Here is a 21,841-nt window from a genome sequence, read left to right on the forward strand (position 1 = left end):
CCACAGGTTCAAAGTTTCCAAATTTTTAAATTTGGGGACTTTTGCAACCCTGGCTAGTAGCCACAACAACAACAAATACGTTGTTTATAGTTAAAATAGGTTTTTAACTATATACTTTTTTTTATCCTGATAAGTTAACTTCATTCTTGTGCTGGAAAGGTTAAAAGTTGAGAGGAAGTTAAACGGCGTCACAGAAAACGAGCTACAACCGTTTCGAAGGAACTTTCAGCCTCAGTTGTACTTTTGGGACCTTATCGCCATCTACTGGCCGGAGGGGGGATAATTTTGACACTTTTGTGGGAATTTCTGCTCCTCGTCTAGACGGAAATAACTTCTTCAAATGTCAGAATAATGAAAGGCCTAACATTCCTTTTCGCCCACCGACTTTCATACCAGAGTTTTAGTCTAAGATCATCTTATGTTGAGAAATGACGGAGTTGTAAACATTTTGGTCAAACCTTGAAAACAAGGTTATTCACGAAACGTCACACTCAGCATATTTGTTGTCATTTACTCTCACCTACTACCACATCAGATTTTAGCTCAATATTTACACAAAACACTGAGTTATAGTCATTTCTGTTTTGGCTCCGTTGATTGGCTGTGGTGGCCATCTTGAATTAGATTGACTACCAAAGTCAATCAAAAATAGACATACATCCAATTATTACGTCCTGAAAGCTTCATTTAAATCCATCCAGTGATTGATGAGATATTTTGCTAACAGACTAATAGTCTTGCTACAGTTTTGAGCAGTGACTCAGCTACACACACACCGAACATAAAGCCGGCGCTAAATGTTTCTTCAAATTAAAAGTTCTTTCTCTGCAGGATCTGTGCAAATAGCAGAGCATGAAATCCTTGCAGCAGCAAACATCAGTAAATTAAATTCAAAGAGAAAAAGGAAAAAATCATTGGGTGAATTGAATAGTTAAATTGGCTAAATAAATAAATTAAACAACGGTTCTAAAACATTATTCTTAGTTAAATTCAAACTGGGACTTTTTTCGGACATGTTTAAATGTTCTCCTGTGCTAAAATAAACATTTCTCTGGTGGCAACATGCGTCCCGTTCTTCTCAGCCACACGAGGGTCTCCTTCGGCTGGTGGTCCTTTCCTCGTGTCATGTGACGACCCGTCCAGGACGTCCCCCGCCTTTCGCCCCAATGGCTGCTGCGGGATTGGCACCACCTCCCCACGACCCTGAACCAGCGGGTGGAAAAAAAATGGCTGCACAGATGACTTTGAAAGAGAAAAAAAAAACATTCTAGCTCGACGGCTTGTTGCTTCTCGACAGTTTCACACGGCGATATCCGAGTCAGTTTGCACGTTCCCGTTCCCCTCGCCACCCGCACTTCGGAGCTCGGGCGTTCGTCTACGCCTTTGCAGGGGGCAGGCGGAGTAGTTGGCACCGCGAACGAGGTTAATGAGCAAACCATTATGTAAATCCAGGCAAATACAAATTACAGTTGCCCCAGTCAGGACTAAGGTATAGATGAGATGTTAAACTGTCCCTCATTTGCATAACCTAATTCCCCATCACGCATCATCACGCTGCTCCCCGTCGCCCGAGTCACCGTCTGCATCTCTGAGCTGTTCTTGGTCTCAGATGTTCGCCTCTCCAAACTTGGAGCTCATCCTTTCTGGAATAAACTCCTTTTTTTTTTTTTTTGTTTTTCCTTTTCAACGTGATCTGGAGTGTCCCCAGCAATGTGTTTCACTCCATCCATTGGCTCAGATTGGGAAAAAATGCTGCATCACTCTGAAGCAAAACCAATAAACAGGTAGAAACTAAAGCCTCCGTCGCTGTTAGCATCAGCCTAAAAGAGTTCAACTGCAGGCCTCGTGTTTTTAACACCGATTCCAGAAACTCCATCACATTACACCTACACAGAAAATACTGATTTATTTAATTATTTAACTGTTTTAATATCATACACTTGTTATTACTTTTATTAGGATTACTGCACCTTGAATGGTGTACCCGAACCATAAGTTATTTTAAATTATCAGTACTTATGAGACGATTTCAATGATTTTTTATCTGATAATGTCTGTAATTTTTACCCTTGACGCACAGAGAGAAGTGTGCAGTCACAATCACGGAGTGCATATTCAGGAGGAAAAACAAACTTAGTGGAGCTGAAACGTTAAAAATAAAATAAATCAATCTGATTTATTCCAGGGCAATAATAAATAAAACAGACGGGGGTGCAGGTACGGCGATCATGCTTTATTCAGAAACAGAAACAATATGTGTCACTGAGAAATGAAATATGAGCCCATCGGAACGAAACATATTCAGGTGACCTAAATTGTTGTTTTCTTTGTATTTATTACAAAAGACCAGATGGACCGCATACTGTTTTGATAGCATAATCTATAAAAGTTTCAAATATTACAATCCCAATTTTGCTTTTTGTAACAATAACGGTAGGAATGGGAGCGGAGGAAGAAGTCTGCCCTTATGACTGACATAAATCAGATAACAGAACCTTGATGAACGGATTTATGGTGTTTCTGTTTGCTGTTTTGGCCAAATTATGTTGAATATGTCTGTACAATCACTGAGCAGTGTAGAAAAAAATCAGCACATCACATTATTCTGTAGTTAACTGAGATAAAATGACAAATGTTAAAAATGCTGGCAGAACCTCTCTTGAAGGCCCATTTTTTAATTCAGTTATTATATTTAGATTGTATTACTGTATTGGATTTAGAATCCAATCTGACTATTTTAAAAGTGAATTTCACCCGAATGAACTGTAGTGAATTGGGTTCATTTGGACTCTGTAATCTGAACCTGAAATTTGATTTAAAGATTGGAGCTTTAGGCACCCTGAGATGACCTTTTGTTGTGATTTATCAGCATTAAAACAAAAACAGAATCAAATCGAACTGAACCGACTTTAGTTGAACTGAATGACTGAGTTAAATTCAGTTTGAACCACCTGAACTGACTTTAGTCGAGCTGGATCAGCTGTCATCTCCAGCGATTAATGGCGAAGTTGTAAACGTTCAAGCCTTTTTGTGCAGGGGTGTCAAACCCAGTGACGCAAGGGGGCCAAAATTAAAAATTTGGCCCTAGCCAAGGGCCAGTCACGATCAATATTTATTAAAAATTACATAAAATAACCTCGGTTTTATGTCAAGTCATCCATATAGAAATATCAATGACCTTTTCCCAGTTACAGGTTATACAGAATTTAGAGCAAACAGACTTTAATGAACACAGACAAATAGATAAAAAAAAGCCATCAACAAAAACCTGATCATACAGAAATTAAAACTATATATTGTTGGCTTCTAAGTCACTGTCAAGAGAAAACTTTATTAATTAGGCTCAGTTTTTTTAAGCAAAATAAGAATCAGACTATCTGTCCCAGACTAGAGGGCCGGATGAAACGTTACAGAAGGCCAGATCTGGCCCGCGAGCCTTGAGTTTGCCACGTTTAACAGACTGTGGCGACCATCTTGATTCGGGTCGACTTCCAAAGATAATCATTTCTAGATCCAACAATTACTTCCTGAGAATTTGATTATTAAATGTTACCCCTCACCTTCCGTGGCAGTAATTAGCGATGTGTAATAATTGATGCTGTCTCGCAATAAGAAAACCAACCCAAATAAGCCTCTGCTGACAAAATGATTTAATCACATTACGTGTTAAAGTTTCGGATTTTATTAGTTTTGTCATGAGCAATATGACAAAACTAATTCAAACAGCTCGTTGTGGAGGATAAGGCCATCAGCTCCCTCCTGATAAAACTATCCAGCAACAAAACTCTGTTTCCTCGTTCAATTCATCACTCTTGACAAGAGGCTCTGACACCAGCCTGTCTGCTCCAGTGTTAAATGACGTGTTTTTGACAGTTTCCTCCTCGTCGGCAGGCTCAAACCAAGTATCAGGACACTGAATATATATATATAAAAAAAGAAAAGACAAATTGAGGTTTTTAGTTGTTTCATTCGTCTTCCCCTGCAAGCATCATAGATTTGCACACCACCAAATACACCAGTTTTCACTACTTTTAAGACAAAAAGATGTTTTAGACAAGAAACAAATAAGAAAAATCTAATAGATTTAATCAGAAATCACATAAAAGGACTTCTAAATGGGTTTTTTGATGCGTATTTATGGCCGATTTCTTATCTTAAACTCATACTTGTGTCAACACGTCGAAATCCTTAAGCTGGCTTAAACATCTTCTGAGGAAAAGCTGCTATTTCAGTTCCTTTTGAACCTCCAAACACCTGCAGCTCCGTCTCAGAGCTAGCTGTAAACTGTGTTTGTGTAGCTCTTAAAGGGACAAAGTGATGTTCTGTCAGTTAGTGATCGATACGTTATCAGTTGTGACATCAGTCATGGAGTTGGGAGAAAAGGAAAATTCTTCATCCAGTCTGGGCAAACGGTTACTTAAATGAGGGTCCAATTTATATTCTGTCAATCCAATATCAGTTCAGTTTATTTAGATGTTGCCAATTCACAACAAAAGTCACGTCAGGGCGCTGTAAAAAGGAAAAAAAAACAAATCATAAATGTAATTCAAATCTGATTTCAGTCTATTCTTATTATATGTTCACATGCATTAATTTATGAAATGCCAATTAGTAAAAGTTATCTAAAGAATCCAGCAGGTTCTGTTTTATCGCAATCCTACCTGAAGAGGGCATTGGCAACAATGGCAAGGATTTGATTTTAACAGGAAGAAACCTCCAGCAGAACCAGAACCAGGCTCAGGACAGGAAAGAGACACAAACAGAGAGATTGGTCCAGGTATAGTTTCTATGGGCAGTAAAAAAAGAAAAACATCACAGGTTAATGTCAACAATAATTACGTAAATATATGTGGAGAGTAAAGACAGCAGCAGAGTGAGGAAACATGGTCCGTTTATAGCAGCAGGACTATGGGATACCTCAGGAAACCAACCCTAACTATAGGATTTATCAGAAAGGAAAGTCTTAAAGAGTGTCAGTCTCACACACAGAGACTGGAAGTGGGTTCAAGAGAGGAGCCTGATAACTAAAAGCCCTGCCTCCCGTTCTACTTTTAGAAACTCTAGGAACCACAAGTAAACCTGCAGTCTGAGAGCAAAGGGCTCTATTAGGAAAATATGGAACAATAAGCACGTTAATATAAGACAGAGCTCGGTTGTTGGGAGCTTCTCCTGTTAAAGGATTTGTCAGGCCTGTAAAACAACAACAGCATCACACCAAACAAACGGTGTCATGCAAAAGTTTATTTAATGATGTAGTGTTCTTTCATTCACACCAGTATGACATTACTGTGAAAAAGCCTGAACAACAATTTATAAAACGGGCCCTTGTTTGGCTAGCCGTTAGCCTAGCGTGGATGAAGACTTTTCTCTATATTCTGTGCTCTAGGATTGATGTCCCAGCTGACATGGTGCTGTTTGATGGAACATCACTTCAAAAAATAACCATACTATCCTTTTAAAACCTGCCACGTGTCCGCAACGGGGCCGGTGATGCTTGAGGTTCCTGTGTGCCGCGCGTGGACGTACTCAGATGTTTTTGTGTCAGTTGACAGAAGTTCAGGGAGCGTCTTCAGGGGACCGTTGAGCTCATGCAGAACGGTGCTGTGGGACAGTATGAGACCGCTCTGCATCGCTGCTCACAGACAGCTGCGGAACAGTTATTTTTGATCATGGAACAAAGTGTTGTGTAAATTCCCACCTCAGCAGATCTTTCGTCGTCTGCGTGCGTGCGCGCGTGAAGTCGTCTCTTCCTCCGCCATTGTGAATTGTATTTAGAACAGCTTGTCCCTTTCCTCCCCGACGTGTGTTTGTGCTCAGTCTGCAAGGTCAGGTCGGCTCAGGCAAACAGGCAGAAAGCTTTTTGGATGCACCTCCCCCCCTTCCCTCCGCCCGAAGGCAGCGCACATGTCGAGCAGCTGCACTTGGCCCACAGCGAGCTAATATCCACCTGTGATTAACCCCGCATTACCAACCCCGATGTGTTATCGTCTGGAATCCCGAGCCTTCGGGCTGCACTGACTCACAGTGTCGCCTCATAAAACGCACCATTAAACAATTATGAGGTTTTACAGCTGCGCCACCTGACCAAAAAGCACATCGACAGGCACTGTTTGCTTTGGTGGGGGGCGTAAACGGGGGGTGGGTTTCATATAGGTTATGTCGTGTGGGCTGATTATTGCCAAAAATTATTGACCCATAATTTCTGTGCTTCCTAGATCCGTTTTTATGTGTTTAGGGAGAGTGTAAAAGCCCTGGATATTGTCCAAAAGCCCACAGCCTGCAACGCAGGGAGAAATGGTACACATTACAATGAATCAAACACAAAGCAACATTGTTTATTTAATTCTCTGTAAGGCTTAAAACATTAAAAAAAATAAAGAAGTTGGCACTGTAACAGGTAATAGCTGCAACACGAGATGCTGTTTCCTGTAGCTGACAGATCTAAGAGGTTATATCTCTTATTGTCAACGTTATCCCATCGTTCCATATATGCTGATGCGGTTTAATATGTGCAGCCACGGGACACCAGAGGCTAATCTCATGTGTCCAATTTGCAGCTCCTCGTCTATTTCACGTCCATGACCAAGAAAAGTGATCTCAGCAAAACAGTTTAAAGGGTCTTCCTCAAAGTACCAGGAGGGAGAGGGTAACAAGGAATAAAAGAGAAGCTGAAGAAACTACTAGCTCTTTCGCCTGTGTGTCGGTCGAGGAAATGTTTTCAGCGTCTGCAACCTTGTGACAGATTTATCTGCTAGCTTATTTGAGTTCTCCCGGCATCTCTTATTCCCACTCACCGGAGGGACTCCAATGTGTTCCCAGCCTGGCTGTGAGGAATTATTCCTTCCAGCATGTTGGTCTTGAGGCCTCCTTCTGGTGGGACAAGCTCAAAACAACTCCTTCATACGGCACCCTGAAGGCATCATTACCTCTCCTTCAGGCCTGGCCTCAGAGTGAGGCCCGGGTGAGGTTTCTTGGTCCCTCGTCGTCATCAGGATTGTTGAGTTGTCAGGCTCCTCGCCCAAAACAAATTTGCCACGGAACACCAGAGCAAACGGCATAGCTTTTCAGGTCTGTGATTGAGCTGATGTTGGCACTCTGAAGCTGAAGTTTGATTTTCTGATGCGTGTCATGCGATCATAGGAACACTTTGAAGATCTTTCCAAGCCAACTGACACCCTCGCCGTAACGGAAGCAGAGGTCCAGACGACGACGTCTTGTCACTGAGGCCGAAAATCCTGAGGTGGTTAATCACCTGCGTTAAAGCTGCCTTGTTTAAAACATCTGGGAAATTACTGGGGAATCTGGGAAAATTTGTCTGAATTGGCAGATCAAAGTAAAAGACCAAAAGACTGCAGATAAAAACCAGCCTTTTAGTTCAGTCTGGTGTATTTACAGTAATATTTAGATTTGTTCACATTGTCCTCTGAATTAAACTACTAAACTAAACTTTGTAAAAGAGAAACCAGTGGCTGTATTCCAAGTACAGAGGGGTCACACCTCTCAACTTTTCCTAGAAAAGTCTATTTCAGGATGCTGGAGAGGAGAGTCCGAACAGTAGTTGGACCTCAGACTCAAGAGATGTCAGGTTTGGGTTTTTTTGTCCTTGATGTACAGCACAGGACCAGCACTTTGCTCAAACAGGGATCCTTGTATATCTTTAATTTATCCAGTCTCATTGAGATGAAAAATCTCTTTTTCAAGCCAGATCTAGCCAAGAGGCAAGAAAGATCCATGAGTTTGTTGCAAAAAGGCTCATGACTTTGGCCCTCTTAACCGGTGTAGGAGTTTGTTTGGGAATTTCGGGGAATTAGATCCTTTGCCACCGAACATTTGGACCGTTAGGGAAGTATCTCACCGAGCTCAGACTGTAGGAGATTAGTTGACGACTCAAAATTGCGAGAAAATAGGCAAACCTTCCGTTGCAGACTCACTGAATTTTAAGTGTTTGCGACCAAACGACTGGCAAGGTTGGGACAGCATTTGGGATCCTTTGGACACTTTAGTTCCCTGTTGTTGTAAAAGGAGTTTTCCAGTTTTCCAGACAATCTATGTTGCAAACCAATTTGATGATCTCAAGAATAAGAGCAGCCAAAATGGAGTTTATCCAAACAAAAGGCGGAATTTAAACCTTGAGTGAGTCTAGTGTAAACTAGTTGAAACATAGAGGGAAAACCGTAAATCCCAGGTATTAAGTAACTACCGTGAACATAAAAAATGATTTATTGGTAAAATCCGGGTATACTAACATGCTGTGAATGTCTGTAAATCACGGCTCCAACATAAAATCCAGCTTTTCCCCCCCAAGTCAGTTTTACAGTTAAACACCTCCTGAACGGAAACAACCTCTCTGAAGTACTTCCCGAGGAAGTGAAATGTTTTTAAAGGCGATATCGTAACTCTTGGTGGAGTTTGGGTTTAAAAGGTGGTTAATTGGAGCTTTTGAGTCATGTCTCTGCTGATTCAGCGTTCACGCGGTTTGACGGTTTGTTTCTTTCGTACGTTTTTTTTTTTTTTTCAATCAAACTACTTCCAAATACTTAACTATATCAGAACATTTATCTCAGTCGGGCATGATATGCTTTGACTTTTAATATGACGTTATCCCTGTTAATACTTGTCACTTTTATACTTTTTGAGTTATTTAACTTTATTTCCAAAGATCTTTTCAAAAGAAATACATTAAAATCTCTTCATTTCCTTCAAAAACAAATGAAATATACTTCAGCGTACCGGCTCTTTTGTTGTCTTATGTTTCTTTAGCTTTTACCTACTGTTTTGCTTTATTTTAGTTTTGTTCTGCTTGTTTTAATTTCAACAACTCCGTTACAGCGTCTTCAGCCTTCGCGCTGTATTTTTCGCAGGAAATGCTGATTTCTCTGGGGTGTTTTTTCTGTTTCATTGTAGGAGTGATGAGTAGCACTAAGACGTCGAGTTGTTGCTTGATTGGCCTTTGAGTTTGGGTTTATGTTTCGTGTTGCAGCTTCAGCACCTCTCCTGCTCTTCGGGGGCCTCGGCTCATATCCGCCTTCATTATCCAAGCTCGTAATTTTCCCAATAATTTCGCGTTTTATTGGTGTCAGATCGCTTCCCTGTAAAACAGTGCATTGGCTTGAACCTCTTCATCCATTATCGCCTGCTGCCAAAGGCTAGCGGTGATAATGTTTTTGCCTGTTTATGTGCTTTCGTTTGTCGGCAAATTATTAAACCACCGGACGGATTTTAATAAAAATGAGAAAGTAACCACTGAATCTACATCTTTAACTGATTATTAGCTTGGATTTTACCTGATTCAGGATGGCTGCAACAACTAACTGACCTTGGTCAACACAAAAAAAGTTGTGACTCAGCTAATGTTAGAGATGTCGAGCTAAAATATGGTGTGGTAGTAGCTGAGAGTCGTCCCCATACTCTGAGCGCTTATTGTTTGTGCAAGATCTGTTTTTAGAACTTCGCCATTAGTTGTTGGAGTCAGCTGTGTTTGTTCGCAAACTATCAGCAACAACTTTTGGAATCATCCCAATTCAAGATGGTCGCCTCATCCAACTGGCTTTAGCGAACACAACAATGGATATAACCCAGCCAATTTTACAGACACCATATTAATCTAAAATGTGCTATGGTAGTGACTGGGCATTATATTAAATACATATTCTGAGAGCAACATGTTGTGCAATATTTCTGGCATTTACTGCTCCCGTCAACCCCCGTTTTTCTGTTGACTGAATTTGAATTAATCACTGGGTGTGCATCTAAACCGCAATAACAATTAGAGTCAACCTAACTCAAGATGGCCAGTCAACAGCCAATGTAAAAATGGCTCCAACTGAGTCAAATTCACAGATATTGAGATAAAGTTTGATGTGGTAGTAGCTAAGAGTCGTTCTCCACGCATACTTTGAGTGCAAGAGATTGTGCATAATGTTATTTACGAGACTTGACCAAAACAGCTGTATCCCTGTCCCTTCTCATTATAAAACGATCTTATTTTAAAACCATGACATGAAAGGCCTTTAATTTGCAGCATGAGACACATTTGTGTGTTTCTGAGGAGAGAGGGAAAGGAAAAAATAGCTCCAGCGTCCATGTTGTCTGTGATTAATTGCAGCCCTGTTTGGTGGCGCTGCGACAGGAAGTACACATCCTGTGTGTTTACGCACACGTGTGGCTGAAACAGTGTGTTTTAGCTCAGCTGAGCTAATAAGGTCACCAGAAGCTGCAGAGCAATGTGTCAAGATGAAGGTCACAAGTTCATTCCCCGTGTGTAATGTCACGCCGGTCGCATTAAAGCAGATAGCCTCTTTACTCTGCCGCCTCGTGCGAGACTTCAGCAGACACCATGACCGAGACGCTATTAGGCTGCCCGGGCCTCAATTACAGCACGAAATCTTATCTGCCGTGATGTTCTCGTTCCAAACGTCTGAAGGGCAATCTGTAACACAGGTAGAGGAAATCAAAGAATGATGGAAATCAAGAAGTCTCCTTTTTTTAAAAAACTTTTTTCGCCTTTAGTCTTCTTTTGTTTGTGTCATTCACATGATTTCATCCAAGGACCCTATTAACCCACGGGATGAACTTTCGCTCCCCGCCCAGGTTCCCTCATCTCTGTATGTGATGAAGGAGAAAGGGTCAGGTGCTCTCATCCCTGGCTGAGACCGTAAGGATCTTGTCAAACTGGTCCCCGGAGAAGTGGCAGTAATAGCTTTTTTTCTTTTTTCTTTTTTGGGGAGAAATCATAGGACAAGATATACCATTATGAGAAACAAAAAGTCCAACCTCTTTCTCTTGTAGGGGTTTTAATAGTTTTAGAACCTGGTAAAAGTCAGATCCTTTTTGTTTCGTCCTTATATGTAAAACCCTGGAAGTGAAAAAGTGTGGGCGTTAGCTGTGGGGCTCAGGTCGGCATGTAGGAATAGGAAGTGGGGGGACCAGTGGGGCACATTTCTGTCCTCCAGAGCCGTCTCAACCAATGGATCCTTCCATCAGTGTGAGGAATGTTGGATCGGAGCTGCTCGTAAACATTAATGGGCTTGACGTGTATTGATATTGGCCAAGCGTGTGTAAAGATCAATGCTCTGTTTTATAAAGCTACCAATAAAAAAAAAGTAGAGTAATGATGTAGCACGCTATGTTAACATGTTTGTTTAGGCATTAATTTACTTTATGAGACAATGACATGGGTATTTAACCAGCTATAGCCTGTGTTACAAATTATCTGGTACAGCTGTGATCATGGATCACGATCCAAGGAACCTACAACAAGTAATCTAATCGCACATAATCAAGTCTCATGATCCTGTAATGCGCGCCATATGGTGCCTGGTATGACACGCCACAGCTGCGAATGTAGGCCAGCCAATTTTTTATCTCATTGTCTTGGCGCTCGCCATCAGGGGGACGACCGCAAGGGGTGATGTCCCCCCCCCCGCTACCACGCTGTCCTGCATTTCAGTAAGTCATCTCACTAATACAGTCCTTGTTATTGATTACGGTCGGGGAAACGAAGAGCATCCTGTCGATGTTCTTGTTTGTCTCCTGCCTTGATGTTGGTCGTGTAAGAATGATTGTTGCTGTTGGTTCTGGTTGGACGAGCACGCCGTAGAGGACTTCAGAGTTCCAAGATTACAACCTAATCTGTATTCTCTAATGTGATTCTGCTTGGGACACCCAGACGGCCATATCCTAAAGGAATAGTTTGGATATTTTGGAGTTTTAGAGAATCATGGAGACGTTTTTGGGCGAGTTAACCTAACAACTCTTGGTCCAAAGCAAATTTCTGCCATTTTAAAACAACATTATCTTAAAAAATTTCACAACAATTAAGGTGATGGCTGGTTTTAAACTTTTGTTTCTTTCACTTCAGCATCAACCAGTTTCTACACTGAATTCTATAGTTATTTAAAGACCATGTTGATCCATAACCTGTTACGATAGTATCCATATGAAACATGTTACAAACCAGAATGCATTGTCCTAATCATGGCAGAGTCATTCATTCATCCATTTTCTTTACCCGCTTGTTCCTGTTGTGAGGAGCTGGCGCCTATCTCTAGAGGTCGTAGGGCAAGAGGCGGGGCTACACCCTGGACAGGCTGCCAGTCCATCACCAGGTCATAAAGAGACAAACAACACAACCGACCATGCTGTCACTCACATCTAGGGACACACTAGATGTGTCTTCTGTCGGGACATCTTGAAGGTTTTTGAACTGTTGCAGAAAACTGGAGGACCTGGAGAAACTCCACGCAGAAAGGTCCCACCCAGGAGTCAAACCTGCGACATTCTTCCTTAAAAAAAAAAAAAACATGCAGCAACACCACGCAGTCCTGGTGAAGGAAAAACTGGAGCTGTTTTAAGACAACAGAAGTTTGCTTTCGAAACAGTCTGAACTGGCTTCAGGTTTCTTCCTGGTTCTCCAGAATGAGTTTCTGTCCCTTTAATTACCTCTAAATCGTCAATCCGAGCTGCTCATCCCAGCTACTCTCATTTCTGCCCTTTCTCATTGGACATGATATGCTATGCGTCCATTTTTGACAGAATATTAATGGTTCAGACCAAAGACAGCAAATATTTTGGATGCCAAAACTACAATTAAAACAATTTCCACCTGGAATAAAATAGAAAACGTGGGATTGAAAAATAAAACCGACAGAGGGGTATTATTATTTTTTTATCTCTGTTGCGAAGCATTTTGATTTTTAACAAGAACAACAATAATAATTATGTAGATATTAACAACCACAATGAATAAATGTAATCAAATTATAAAGAATGTAGTCTTAAATATGTCAATCAAAATGTATTTTGGAATTATATGTGGAATTTATTCTTTTCAGGATTGATTTCAGGGTCGTTTTTATTTGTTTGTTTATCTTAGTGCTCCATATCCCCTTACTTCCTCATAATCACATGGTGTGGACAGGCCAGTTAACACTGTGTGTGTGTGTGCTGTTTGTTGCTTCGTTGGCTCTCGGACCCATCTTGAGGAACAACGTTGTACTGCAGAAAAACACCGAGCCTTCGTGGTCGCGTCCAGTAAATAACGGTTCTTCGCCATCTGCTGCCAACTCTTTTCGTCCGGCTTTGATTTATTTATTTATTTTTTTTAAAGATTCAAGGTGCAAAACCTGAAGGAACGGGTGAAGAAAAGCTGAAGAGTCGGTTTCGGTGCCGCCGCGCCAGCTGGTGTGACGCAGTCTGAGACGGTGCTGTTTGGGAGTCTGCAGCCTCTCGTGTTATGAATTTAATACCGTAATGGAGACAAAGTGCAAAGCACTCGCTGACTCCGAGATGCACTGTAAAATTAATACACGGATAATCGACGTGGCAAGCTGTTAAGAAGGTCTTAGGCCTCGCTGGTTGTTGAACAGAGTTAAGACAACAGTTTAAATCCTCCCTAAATGTCTGCAGGCACAAACAGCTGCACCGAGAGCAGAGGGAACAACAACAGAGACGTTTCTAAACTGCAGAGATGCTCCACCAGGTGCAGGCTAGCTCAACGTGCAGAGAACATAATCATAATAGTTGTTTTTCCAACCCCGACAAAGATAGGAATGTGCTCACTCTTCGTCTTTGATATTTGAAGTAGCATTTTCTGTTTTAAATTTAAATGTCCTCTCCTGACATTTTATTTAACTTTTCAGCATTTACCATATTGGATTTTAAAAATATACCATATTTTCCGCACTATAGGGCGCTGGATTATAAGGCGCACTGTCAACGAATGGTCCATTTTCGAACTTTTGTCATATATAAAGTGCAATAAGCGAAACAATACAGCCCCCTGTCTTTTCGGAGAACACAGCACCGACGTAAGCGTCAAGAATAAACGCCTACACGGCTTGCTCAGGTCCGTGCACGGAGCCCTGCACGACTATATCTGAGCCTTAATGCTGCAAGAGCTGCGGTTTTGTATTTTACCAAAGTCTTACTAAAACATTACGACTTATTATATATATAAGGCGCTCCGGATTATAAGGCGCACTGTTGTTTTTTTTTTGAGAAAATTGAAGGCTTTTAAGTGCGCCTCATAGTCCGGAACATATGGTATATAAATATGGAAGTGTGTAAATGTACCAAGAGCAGGCCGTCCTCCCAAACTGAGGGACGGTGAAGAATGAGAAAGGAGACACGAGAGAGTGAATACAAGCTTCAGCGGGTGAGACGAGAGACGCTGGTGCCCGGGTTCTTCCCCACTCTGAGCTTTATGGGAAAGTGGCAAAGAGAAGGTTACTGTTGAGGAAAACTCTGGTTAAGTCGTGACTACAGTTTAGAAGACTCTGTGGTCAAGTGGAAGAAGGTTCTGTGGTCCGATGAGTCCAAGTTGGAGCTTCTTGGCCATCAGACAAGACACTGAGTTCGACAGAAACCAAATACTGCCCATCCCTACTGTGAAGCAGGGTGGTGGCAGCATCGTGCTATGGGGATGCTTCTCAGCACCTGGAAGGCTCGTAAAGATGGAGGGTAAAATAAATGTGGCAAAACATGGGGAAAATCCTGGAGGACAATCTGACGTTGTCTGCAGCAGAAGTTCAGCCTGGGGGGAGGTTTATTTTCCAGTGACACATTGACCCAAAGCCTCCAGCAAAAACTACACGGAAGTGGTTTGAAGACAGCAAGGGGAAGGTTCGGGAGTGGCCGAGTCAAAGCCCAGAACTAAATCCAATGGAGAATTTGTGGCTTGACTTGGAAAGGGACCATTAATGCCCGACCCACACAGATCTGACAGAGCGTGAGCGGTTTTCTAAAGAAGAATGGAGTCCAACAACACGAAGACTTATCCACACAGACTTAAGGCTCCAGCAGCACACTCCATGACAAGTCACAAAGTTGGATCGCGGCCACGTGGTTGTGAGACGTTTGTTTTCTCACACACCTTTAATTGTCCCCGAAATACTCGGATCAGAACTCCCAGGAAGCTCCTCCCTCCTGTTTCTTCCCGCCGAATGAAGCCAAATGACTCCATTAAAGCTCACATGAACACGCCCACAACAACTTCTGACCAATCACACAATACTCGGCGCAAACCCCTGAGAGAAACCGTTCGGCCCGGGCCTCGTGTCGTGAAGCTGCTGCGAGAACAAAATGACGCATCATCACACGACCACGTGACTGGAAACAGAAATATTGATGTGAAGGGGGTGAATATTTATGCAGTCACTTACTTTGCATTAAATATTTGTATTTAAGCGGTATTAATCTGTAGAAGTTTGATTTCACTTTGACACTGAAGGTTTTTTTGGTAAATCTTTTTGTCAAAAATACCGATTTATATTGATCAAGATTGATTTATGACAACAATAAAAGCATAAATGCTTTATAGATCAAAACTGTCAGACTTTTCGATCTTTTACAAAATTTGCTTGGAAATGTTTTCATTTAAGGACACATTAACCTTCGAAATGAGGAGAAAAATTGGGCAGATTTAGTTGTTTTTGATCGGTCTTCATGCGTACTGTTAAATATTTCCATCCTCAGAAGTCTTTTTTTGTGTCTTTAAATGTAAATGAATCCATGCCGATTACCACATCGATCCCTGACTGTTTTAATAATCCTAACAATCTGATGTTCAGGATGGTTTCCAATAGGTTTTTCCGTGGACCTATTTATTTCCTGTCATCTGAAGGATTTCTTCCTGTACCTGCTCCCCTGCGTCTCTTAGATAAACAGCATCTCTTGCTGCTTTTTACTTTACTTTCTAAAAACCCCACTTCAAAACACATCCTGCCACCTGTCGAAGTGTGGCAGCTGAGGGAAATTTGAAAGCTGAAGGCTTTTACATGTCATTTGATGAAGAATCATTTCTTTCTTCCGTCTCTCCTGTAGCAGTTTAAAGAAGCCCCCGGTTGTCAGAGGAGATCTGTACGGATTTACACCGGGAGACTGACACGGGTGATGACAAGTGATGCGATACGGAGGGTAACGGTGGCCGAGAATGAGAACCGAGTGCTCGTCTTTGTAATGGAAATGAATCGAAGTTTAACTCCGTGTCAATCTTTTCCTGCCTTTGGAACCAAATCACACTTTTTTTTCTCTCTCTTTGAAGATCAAATGCTATCCTCTCATCTTAATCCTCCTGCTAAGATTAGATCTATTTACATCTGTAGCCACACCAAAGTAAAATTGTGATCTCGCACGCTCTGGCTGAACTCACCGTGAATTCCGGAGGTCGGTACGAAAAAGCGTGCGTTACGTCGAGCGGTCTTCTGAAGCCACCCCCCCTTTTTTTTTTCTTTTTGTTGTTCTTGTTCATTTCTGATCTGCTCTCATCCGTGAAGAATACAAAAGGAAAAAAAAAACATCCAACATTCATGATGTTTTTCCGAAAGCAACACGTCCTCTAATGCAGAGAGGGGAGCGGGGATTGCGTTTCCGTGTTTTTTTTTTTTGGGGGGGGGGGGTTAAGAAGAGGCCAGACTTGACGCGAGTTAAAACCTGAACAGGGAAAGTGAAACATCTCAGAGAAATGGAAGTGTGACTGCAGGCAATCTGACTTTCTGAAGTGTTGCTCTTTAGAGTCAGACAATTCAGAACACTTGTAAGCATAGTGTCTGATTTAAAAAAACCAACTCGAGTGCTTTTGTGTTTAGAAAACATCATTTCTAAAATAAACTGCGTCGACTGAATTACTCTTTTTCCCAAACAATTACAAACGCCCCACAAATCGCGCCAATCATAACACAACTGGATCGTTTTTTTTATCCTCATCCACTGTGGAGACCGAACTGTTGGAGGCAGCGCAGGTCGGGGTGCTTGTACCCATCACATTTAAATAATCTGACTTCAAAATGTTCACTTTATCATAATCTCCACCAGGGGCTGTCCAAGTATCGCCCTCCGTGTGTTCATTCATTTTTTTTTTTTTTTTACTGATGCATAAATAAGGGCTGCAGGGCGCTGAGTGAAAGCAACACAACAGGTCTGGATCCGGTCTGGTTTTTGAGGAATAACGCGCAGCTCGTTGGTGCGTTAATCCCCTAACTAAAGCAACATAAAACCAACCGGTGGGCCAGGTATTTTAAATCTACATATCTAAACCTGCGCCTTGTATGTCTGTTCAGAGTGTGTTCAAGAGCTGTTAAATGTATATGAAAAAAAAAACCCACAGATGTCCTTTTTTTTTTGGTGTTTTTATGCTAAACAGATGGTCTTGTTGTGAGTATGTGCACATGGGGTTACCGTGGCGAAGTCAAACATCCCACACAGGGACGCCCCAGCTTTGACTCCGCTCTGCGGAAATGATTTCAAAGCCCTTCTGTCTGCGGCAGTCCTGTGTGTTTCAGCGCTGCTTAGATTGAAGGACGAGAAAGGAAACGTGGTCATAAAACCCTCATCTCCGGCCAGGTACTGATGAATCCGTGGTTGTTGATGTGGGGAGACAGAAAACGGTTAAGATCGTGGACTTTTGTTGTTCAGAAAATCCAGTTTATAGGCCCTGCCATGTCCAATGTTGGTGTATTTTTATTTTCTAATCAATTAAATGTTGCATTTATTTACATGGACTCATACTGCAGCCAACCAACAGGAGCGCTTGTTTTGTTTCTGCATTACTCTCCTAAGTCTGCCGGTGTTATATGTGACCAATGCTGGCAAAATGAGTGGGAATGTGCACAGGCTGCGGTGCAAAATAAGTGAGAATATTGAGATTTGCATGAAAGTGAGTCAAAAAATAAATCTCAGTAACTAAACTACGTATATAATACCTTAAAATCTACATTTATTTAACATGAATGTCTTCAGTTGTCAATAATTTCCTTTGAAATTCACCATCTTTCTCTTTTGGCTGCCGTGGCGCCAGGAAATCCTTTCGTATAATGCTTGCCGTCACTGTGAACCTTTCTAAATATAGGGCTGCAGCTTTTGGTGACATTTTAGACACTCGTAAAGCAAACCTCTCCGGGTGATAAATCGCCAAATTTCAACAAACTGTGCATCATTTCGAAGATTTTGAAGCTAACAAGCTAGCTAGCTTTTCACGTTTCCCGATTTAAAACTTGTTGTGTTAATGTGATAGCAAGTAGCTTTGTTTTAATTCAGTTTATATGATTTTTTTTTTTTTTAATTTGTACTTGTTTTTTTTATGTATTTTGTCTTTACCTGTCATGGACCACAGAAAGAAATTAGTTGGAAGCTAATCTGGCAGCACGTTTATCTGCATTGTCCCTGTTAAATGAACTAAGTCGTTTCTTTTGTACGGCCATTTAATATGTGAGCCAGAGGCAATAAATAATTTCAACTGATATATCTTTAGAGAGAGTGAATTCTGTATTTCAGAGCCATGATGAAAGAATGTACAAACATTTCTCTTAGGGTTCAGGGCTGCTTTGATGTCTTGAAGCTTGACGTCAAAGAGTTTCTACCTTTAAGCCACAATTCTTCACACGGATGTTTTAGGCCAGACTTTTGGCAAGGACTCATACCGTCTTGACAGGTTTCACGAGTTTATCAAGGAGGAAAAGAAAAAGAAAAGTTGACATCGAGGTGTTTCTGTGTTTTGACTTGATAGACTTTCAGCCGAAACGACGGAGTCACCTTGAGACTCGCCGCGGGGCCTCGAACATGTCAGCCAGCAGGACGTTCCACCAGGCGGGTCACAGGGTTTTCAGTTTCTCCTTCAGACAGGTAAAAATCCTTATTTTTCTTATCGGCTGCTCCACTTTAGGACTCAATTCAAGACGATGGCCACTGCTTTGCTGCTACAGAAACGACCCAAACTCTGTCAGCTTTTTGAATATTGAGCTAAATTTCGTTGTGAAAGTAGCCGAGAGTCATCGCCAACACATACTCCAACTGTTAGAAAGGGTGTTTGAAATGTTAATGTCACACAGGCACGAGTAAGATCTCTTTTCGTCCTAAATAACCTTAAAGCACAGCAGTAGGTTGGCAACATTAGCTTAATAATAACAACGTCTGGCACCAAAATATATTCATCCAAAGACGGAGAAAGCCTCATTTTTAAAATATGTATATACCTTTACGCCTTGTACCGCACCACTTGTACCAAATAAGCGCTCGTTTGTTGGAAGATAACGCGTCCCAGAAGTGAAAGCAAAAATAAATATTGCATCTACATGCATTTGAAATTGATACAATTATATGGTTTAAAGAGATGTAATATTTTTAATGTTGAGATGAAGGACAAAGCAAAAAAACAGAAATCCTGTTTATCCTTTATTTGCCGTTTTTGTCATGAGTTATTGTTTCTGTTTTAAAGGACTAAGCACTTGAAATGCTTTAATTCTTTAAAAACACTGCAATCAAATAAAGGCCGGGTTGGTGAATAAGGTTCACATTTTTTAAAATATACTTGAAAATTTTTTTTTATTTGAAATGCTTCAATTATTTTATTTATTTATACGTTTTGGTCGATAGCCATTCAACGTTGGGTGTGGGGGGTCTGATTTATAATCTATCTGAAGCTAATTATTTTAGCTTTAGTTTTAAATGTGGTCCCTAGAAGTCCTCTATCCTGGGTCTGGATGGACAACGGGGATCCGTTATGAATGTCCCCATGAAAACCTGAAACTCGCCTGAAGTTTTGCCTCGTACAGACGATTTTGGCCTCACTGTTCGAAACTTTTGACAAGATTTAAATGAAAATCCGACGCGGCGATAATTCAAGCATGAAAAGAAAATCCAGCAAAGACAGTAGTCCCCGTTAATGCTTTGTTTCATTCCATTCCCATCACTTTTGAATATAAATGTGTGTTTTAGGTCTGATACTATGCTAATACGGATAAAAAAAACAACCTTCAACTGCTTTAAAATCTATCAGTGGCCTAATCCACGGGAATCTGTCACGTGTTTTATTGGCTTAAACGTTGGCGTGGAAGTGGCGCCGCACAAGATCATCCAATACCTTTCTGATGATCTGGCTGTTTCCCTGCAGAATATTAAAAACCGGGGATGCGTTGAAAAGCGAACGCAGGTCTGACAGGTGTCTGTCGCTGCTGGAGCCCGTCCGTTTGTGAAACCGATCGTCTTGGACTCAGATGTCAAGATTTTACAACACTCAGGTCACAAGTTGTTTCTTTAAGAAGTGATGCTGAAGGTTCTTGGATGTCCTTTAACTTCATGAGGCTTGTTAGGTTCTCATTAGTGACCACGACTGACTGCAGCTAGAATTTTGGTATATTTATTTAAGCAGAAGAAGAAGAACTTCACCTTTTCTCCTCCCACCCGGCGTCCATCGTTCTGCCTCTGACTCTGTTTATATCCGGGGATTATTTCACCGACATCCGTCTGTCTGAAGTAAACTCTTCGATGTTCCAATGTAAACAAACGACTCGTAATTGTTGGCAACAAAACATGACTCTGCTGATTTCACTCATTTATTACAAATTATGTGGTAGACCTTTGGTTGTAAATGCATATTTAGTGGTTATTTTTATCATTGATGACACATTCAAATCAAAAACTTAAATAAAATCAAAAATCATATATTTTGGCAGCTAATATGCCTTTAAAAGCAGGAAACCAACCTGTTTAAATGGTCTCTATCAAAACTGTCGGCGGGTGGTCAAATATCCAACGTTTAACCAGATGTCGGCTCTGGATTCGAGAAAATCAACAATAAATTCCAACCCACTTTTTGTTTTAGAGTTATTGAAGTTAAATGTGGTGTAATTGTTGCACCCCCAGGGAAAGAATGGCCCAGAATTCGTCAGGTTCCTGCCCACGAGTCTGTAAACCTCTGAGCCAACCGTAGGGGAGATGAGAACTGAACAGAATCAGTGTACTTGCAGGTATTTTGGTAAAAACATCAACCCAAACACTGAAAAACTTATCATCCATCGTACGTAAACACACCGAAATAGTGGTGCATCGTTAACGAGTCCCCGTCTGACACCAATGGTACTTTTAACACGCTAATATCAGAGCTTTCAAAGCTTCAACATCCTCTTTCATCTGATCTAAAACAGTCGGATGACATGAGCAAACTGTGCTCCGTCTCCTGTTGAAAGAAAAATGGAGTCATAATTGCGTTTGAGGTGTTTCATCTGACGTGTGAGTTTGGATAAATATGGTGGCGCGAGGCTCTCTGGCCCCCGGGGCTCTGAAGGTCTGAAGGAGCGGCAACGACTCGCGGGAATCGAAAAACCGGCCGTAATGCGTTCCTCCTGCGTTCAGGGGGATTCCTCGTCCCGGGTCGCCGCGCGGCTCTCTTCGTTTATCTCCGAGCCGGATCGCCGAATCGCACGTACTCTGAGGCGAGGCCGGAGCCCTCACGAACCTGCGTGTGGGTGAGGTAAACACCTGAGCTGGTGATGTAAATAAAGCCAATAGGGGCGTTGTGCCGAATGTAAACTTCCCCCGCGGGCTCGGCAGCGTTTTTTTTTTTTTTTAATTTCCCAGCCGTCCTGCGTTGGGTTAATGGCGCTCTCGGAGGCCAAGACGTGCAGCCTGGAAGGGTAATAAAAGTCAGAAAGAAACATCGGAAATGAAGAACGACAGTTTTATCGTAACATTCATCACCGCTCAAAGGACGGAGGATAAACACGTTTTCAGATTTGTTCAACGGCCCTCTCTCATGCACATCCCATTACGCCGAACGCTCTGACAACAAGCAGATGCGCAAAACGCTCCAGCACATGCATGCAATCAGCAATTCCTCCGCTTTATCGTTTCTTTTTTTTTTTAAAAAAGAATTATAGCTGAAATAAATAAAGCACCAGGGCATATGGTGCTGGTTTCTGCATCGGCGGCCTAATGTTCTTAAGTTGGCTCTTTGTTCTGAGCATCATTGTTCAGAAGACAAAGCGGGGCAGTGTCCGCACGCCGCCGCTCCGCTGCAGAAACTGGAACACTGCGGCTATTGTTGTCGGCACCCCCATCGCTAAAGATT

The 21,841-nt window shown here is 41.7% G+C and overlaps 1 protein-coding gene and 1 long non-coding RNA gene across 5 annotated transcripts in view; one reads left to right on the plus strand and one right to left on the minus strand.

The window, feature by feature from the left end:
- Positions 1–3,306: 3,306 nt before the first annotated feature.
- LOC108240977 lies at positions 3,307–5,852 on the minus strand. The gene is made up of 3 exons (XR_001808791.3): positions 5,699–5,852; positions 4,662–4,786; positions 3,307–4,509 (listed from the first exon to the last, which is right to left on the minus strand). It is a non-coding gene; the product is annotated as an uncharacterized LOC108240977 (long non-coding RNA).
- Positions 5,853–18,540: 12,688 nt separating this feature from the next.
- cald1a (caldesmon 1a) overlaps positions 18,541–21,841 on the plus strand; it is a 63,282-nt gene continuing 59,981 nt past the window's right edge. For all 4 annotated transcript variants that reach the window (XR_005234381.1, XM_025007761.2, XM_025007762.2 and 1 more), the window contains exon 1: positions 18,541–18,618. Coding sequence is in view for 3 of the 4 variants with exons in the window: in XM_025007761.2 (XP_024863529.1) it covers positions 18,556–18,618 (63 nt within the window). In the remaining variant the exon portion in view is untranslated. The remainder of the gene's footprint in view (positions 18,619–21,841) is intronic.

Source organism: Kryptolebias marmoratus, linkage group LG18, assembly GCF_001649575.2.
Source record: "Kryptolebias marmoratus isolate JLee-2015 linkage group LG18, ASM164957v2, whole genome shotgun sequence".
Taxonomy (NCBI): domain Eukaryota; kingdom Metazoa; phylum Chordata; class Actinopteri; order Cyprinodontiformes; family Rivulidae; genus Kryptolebias; species Kryptolebias marmoratus.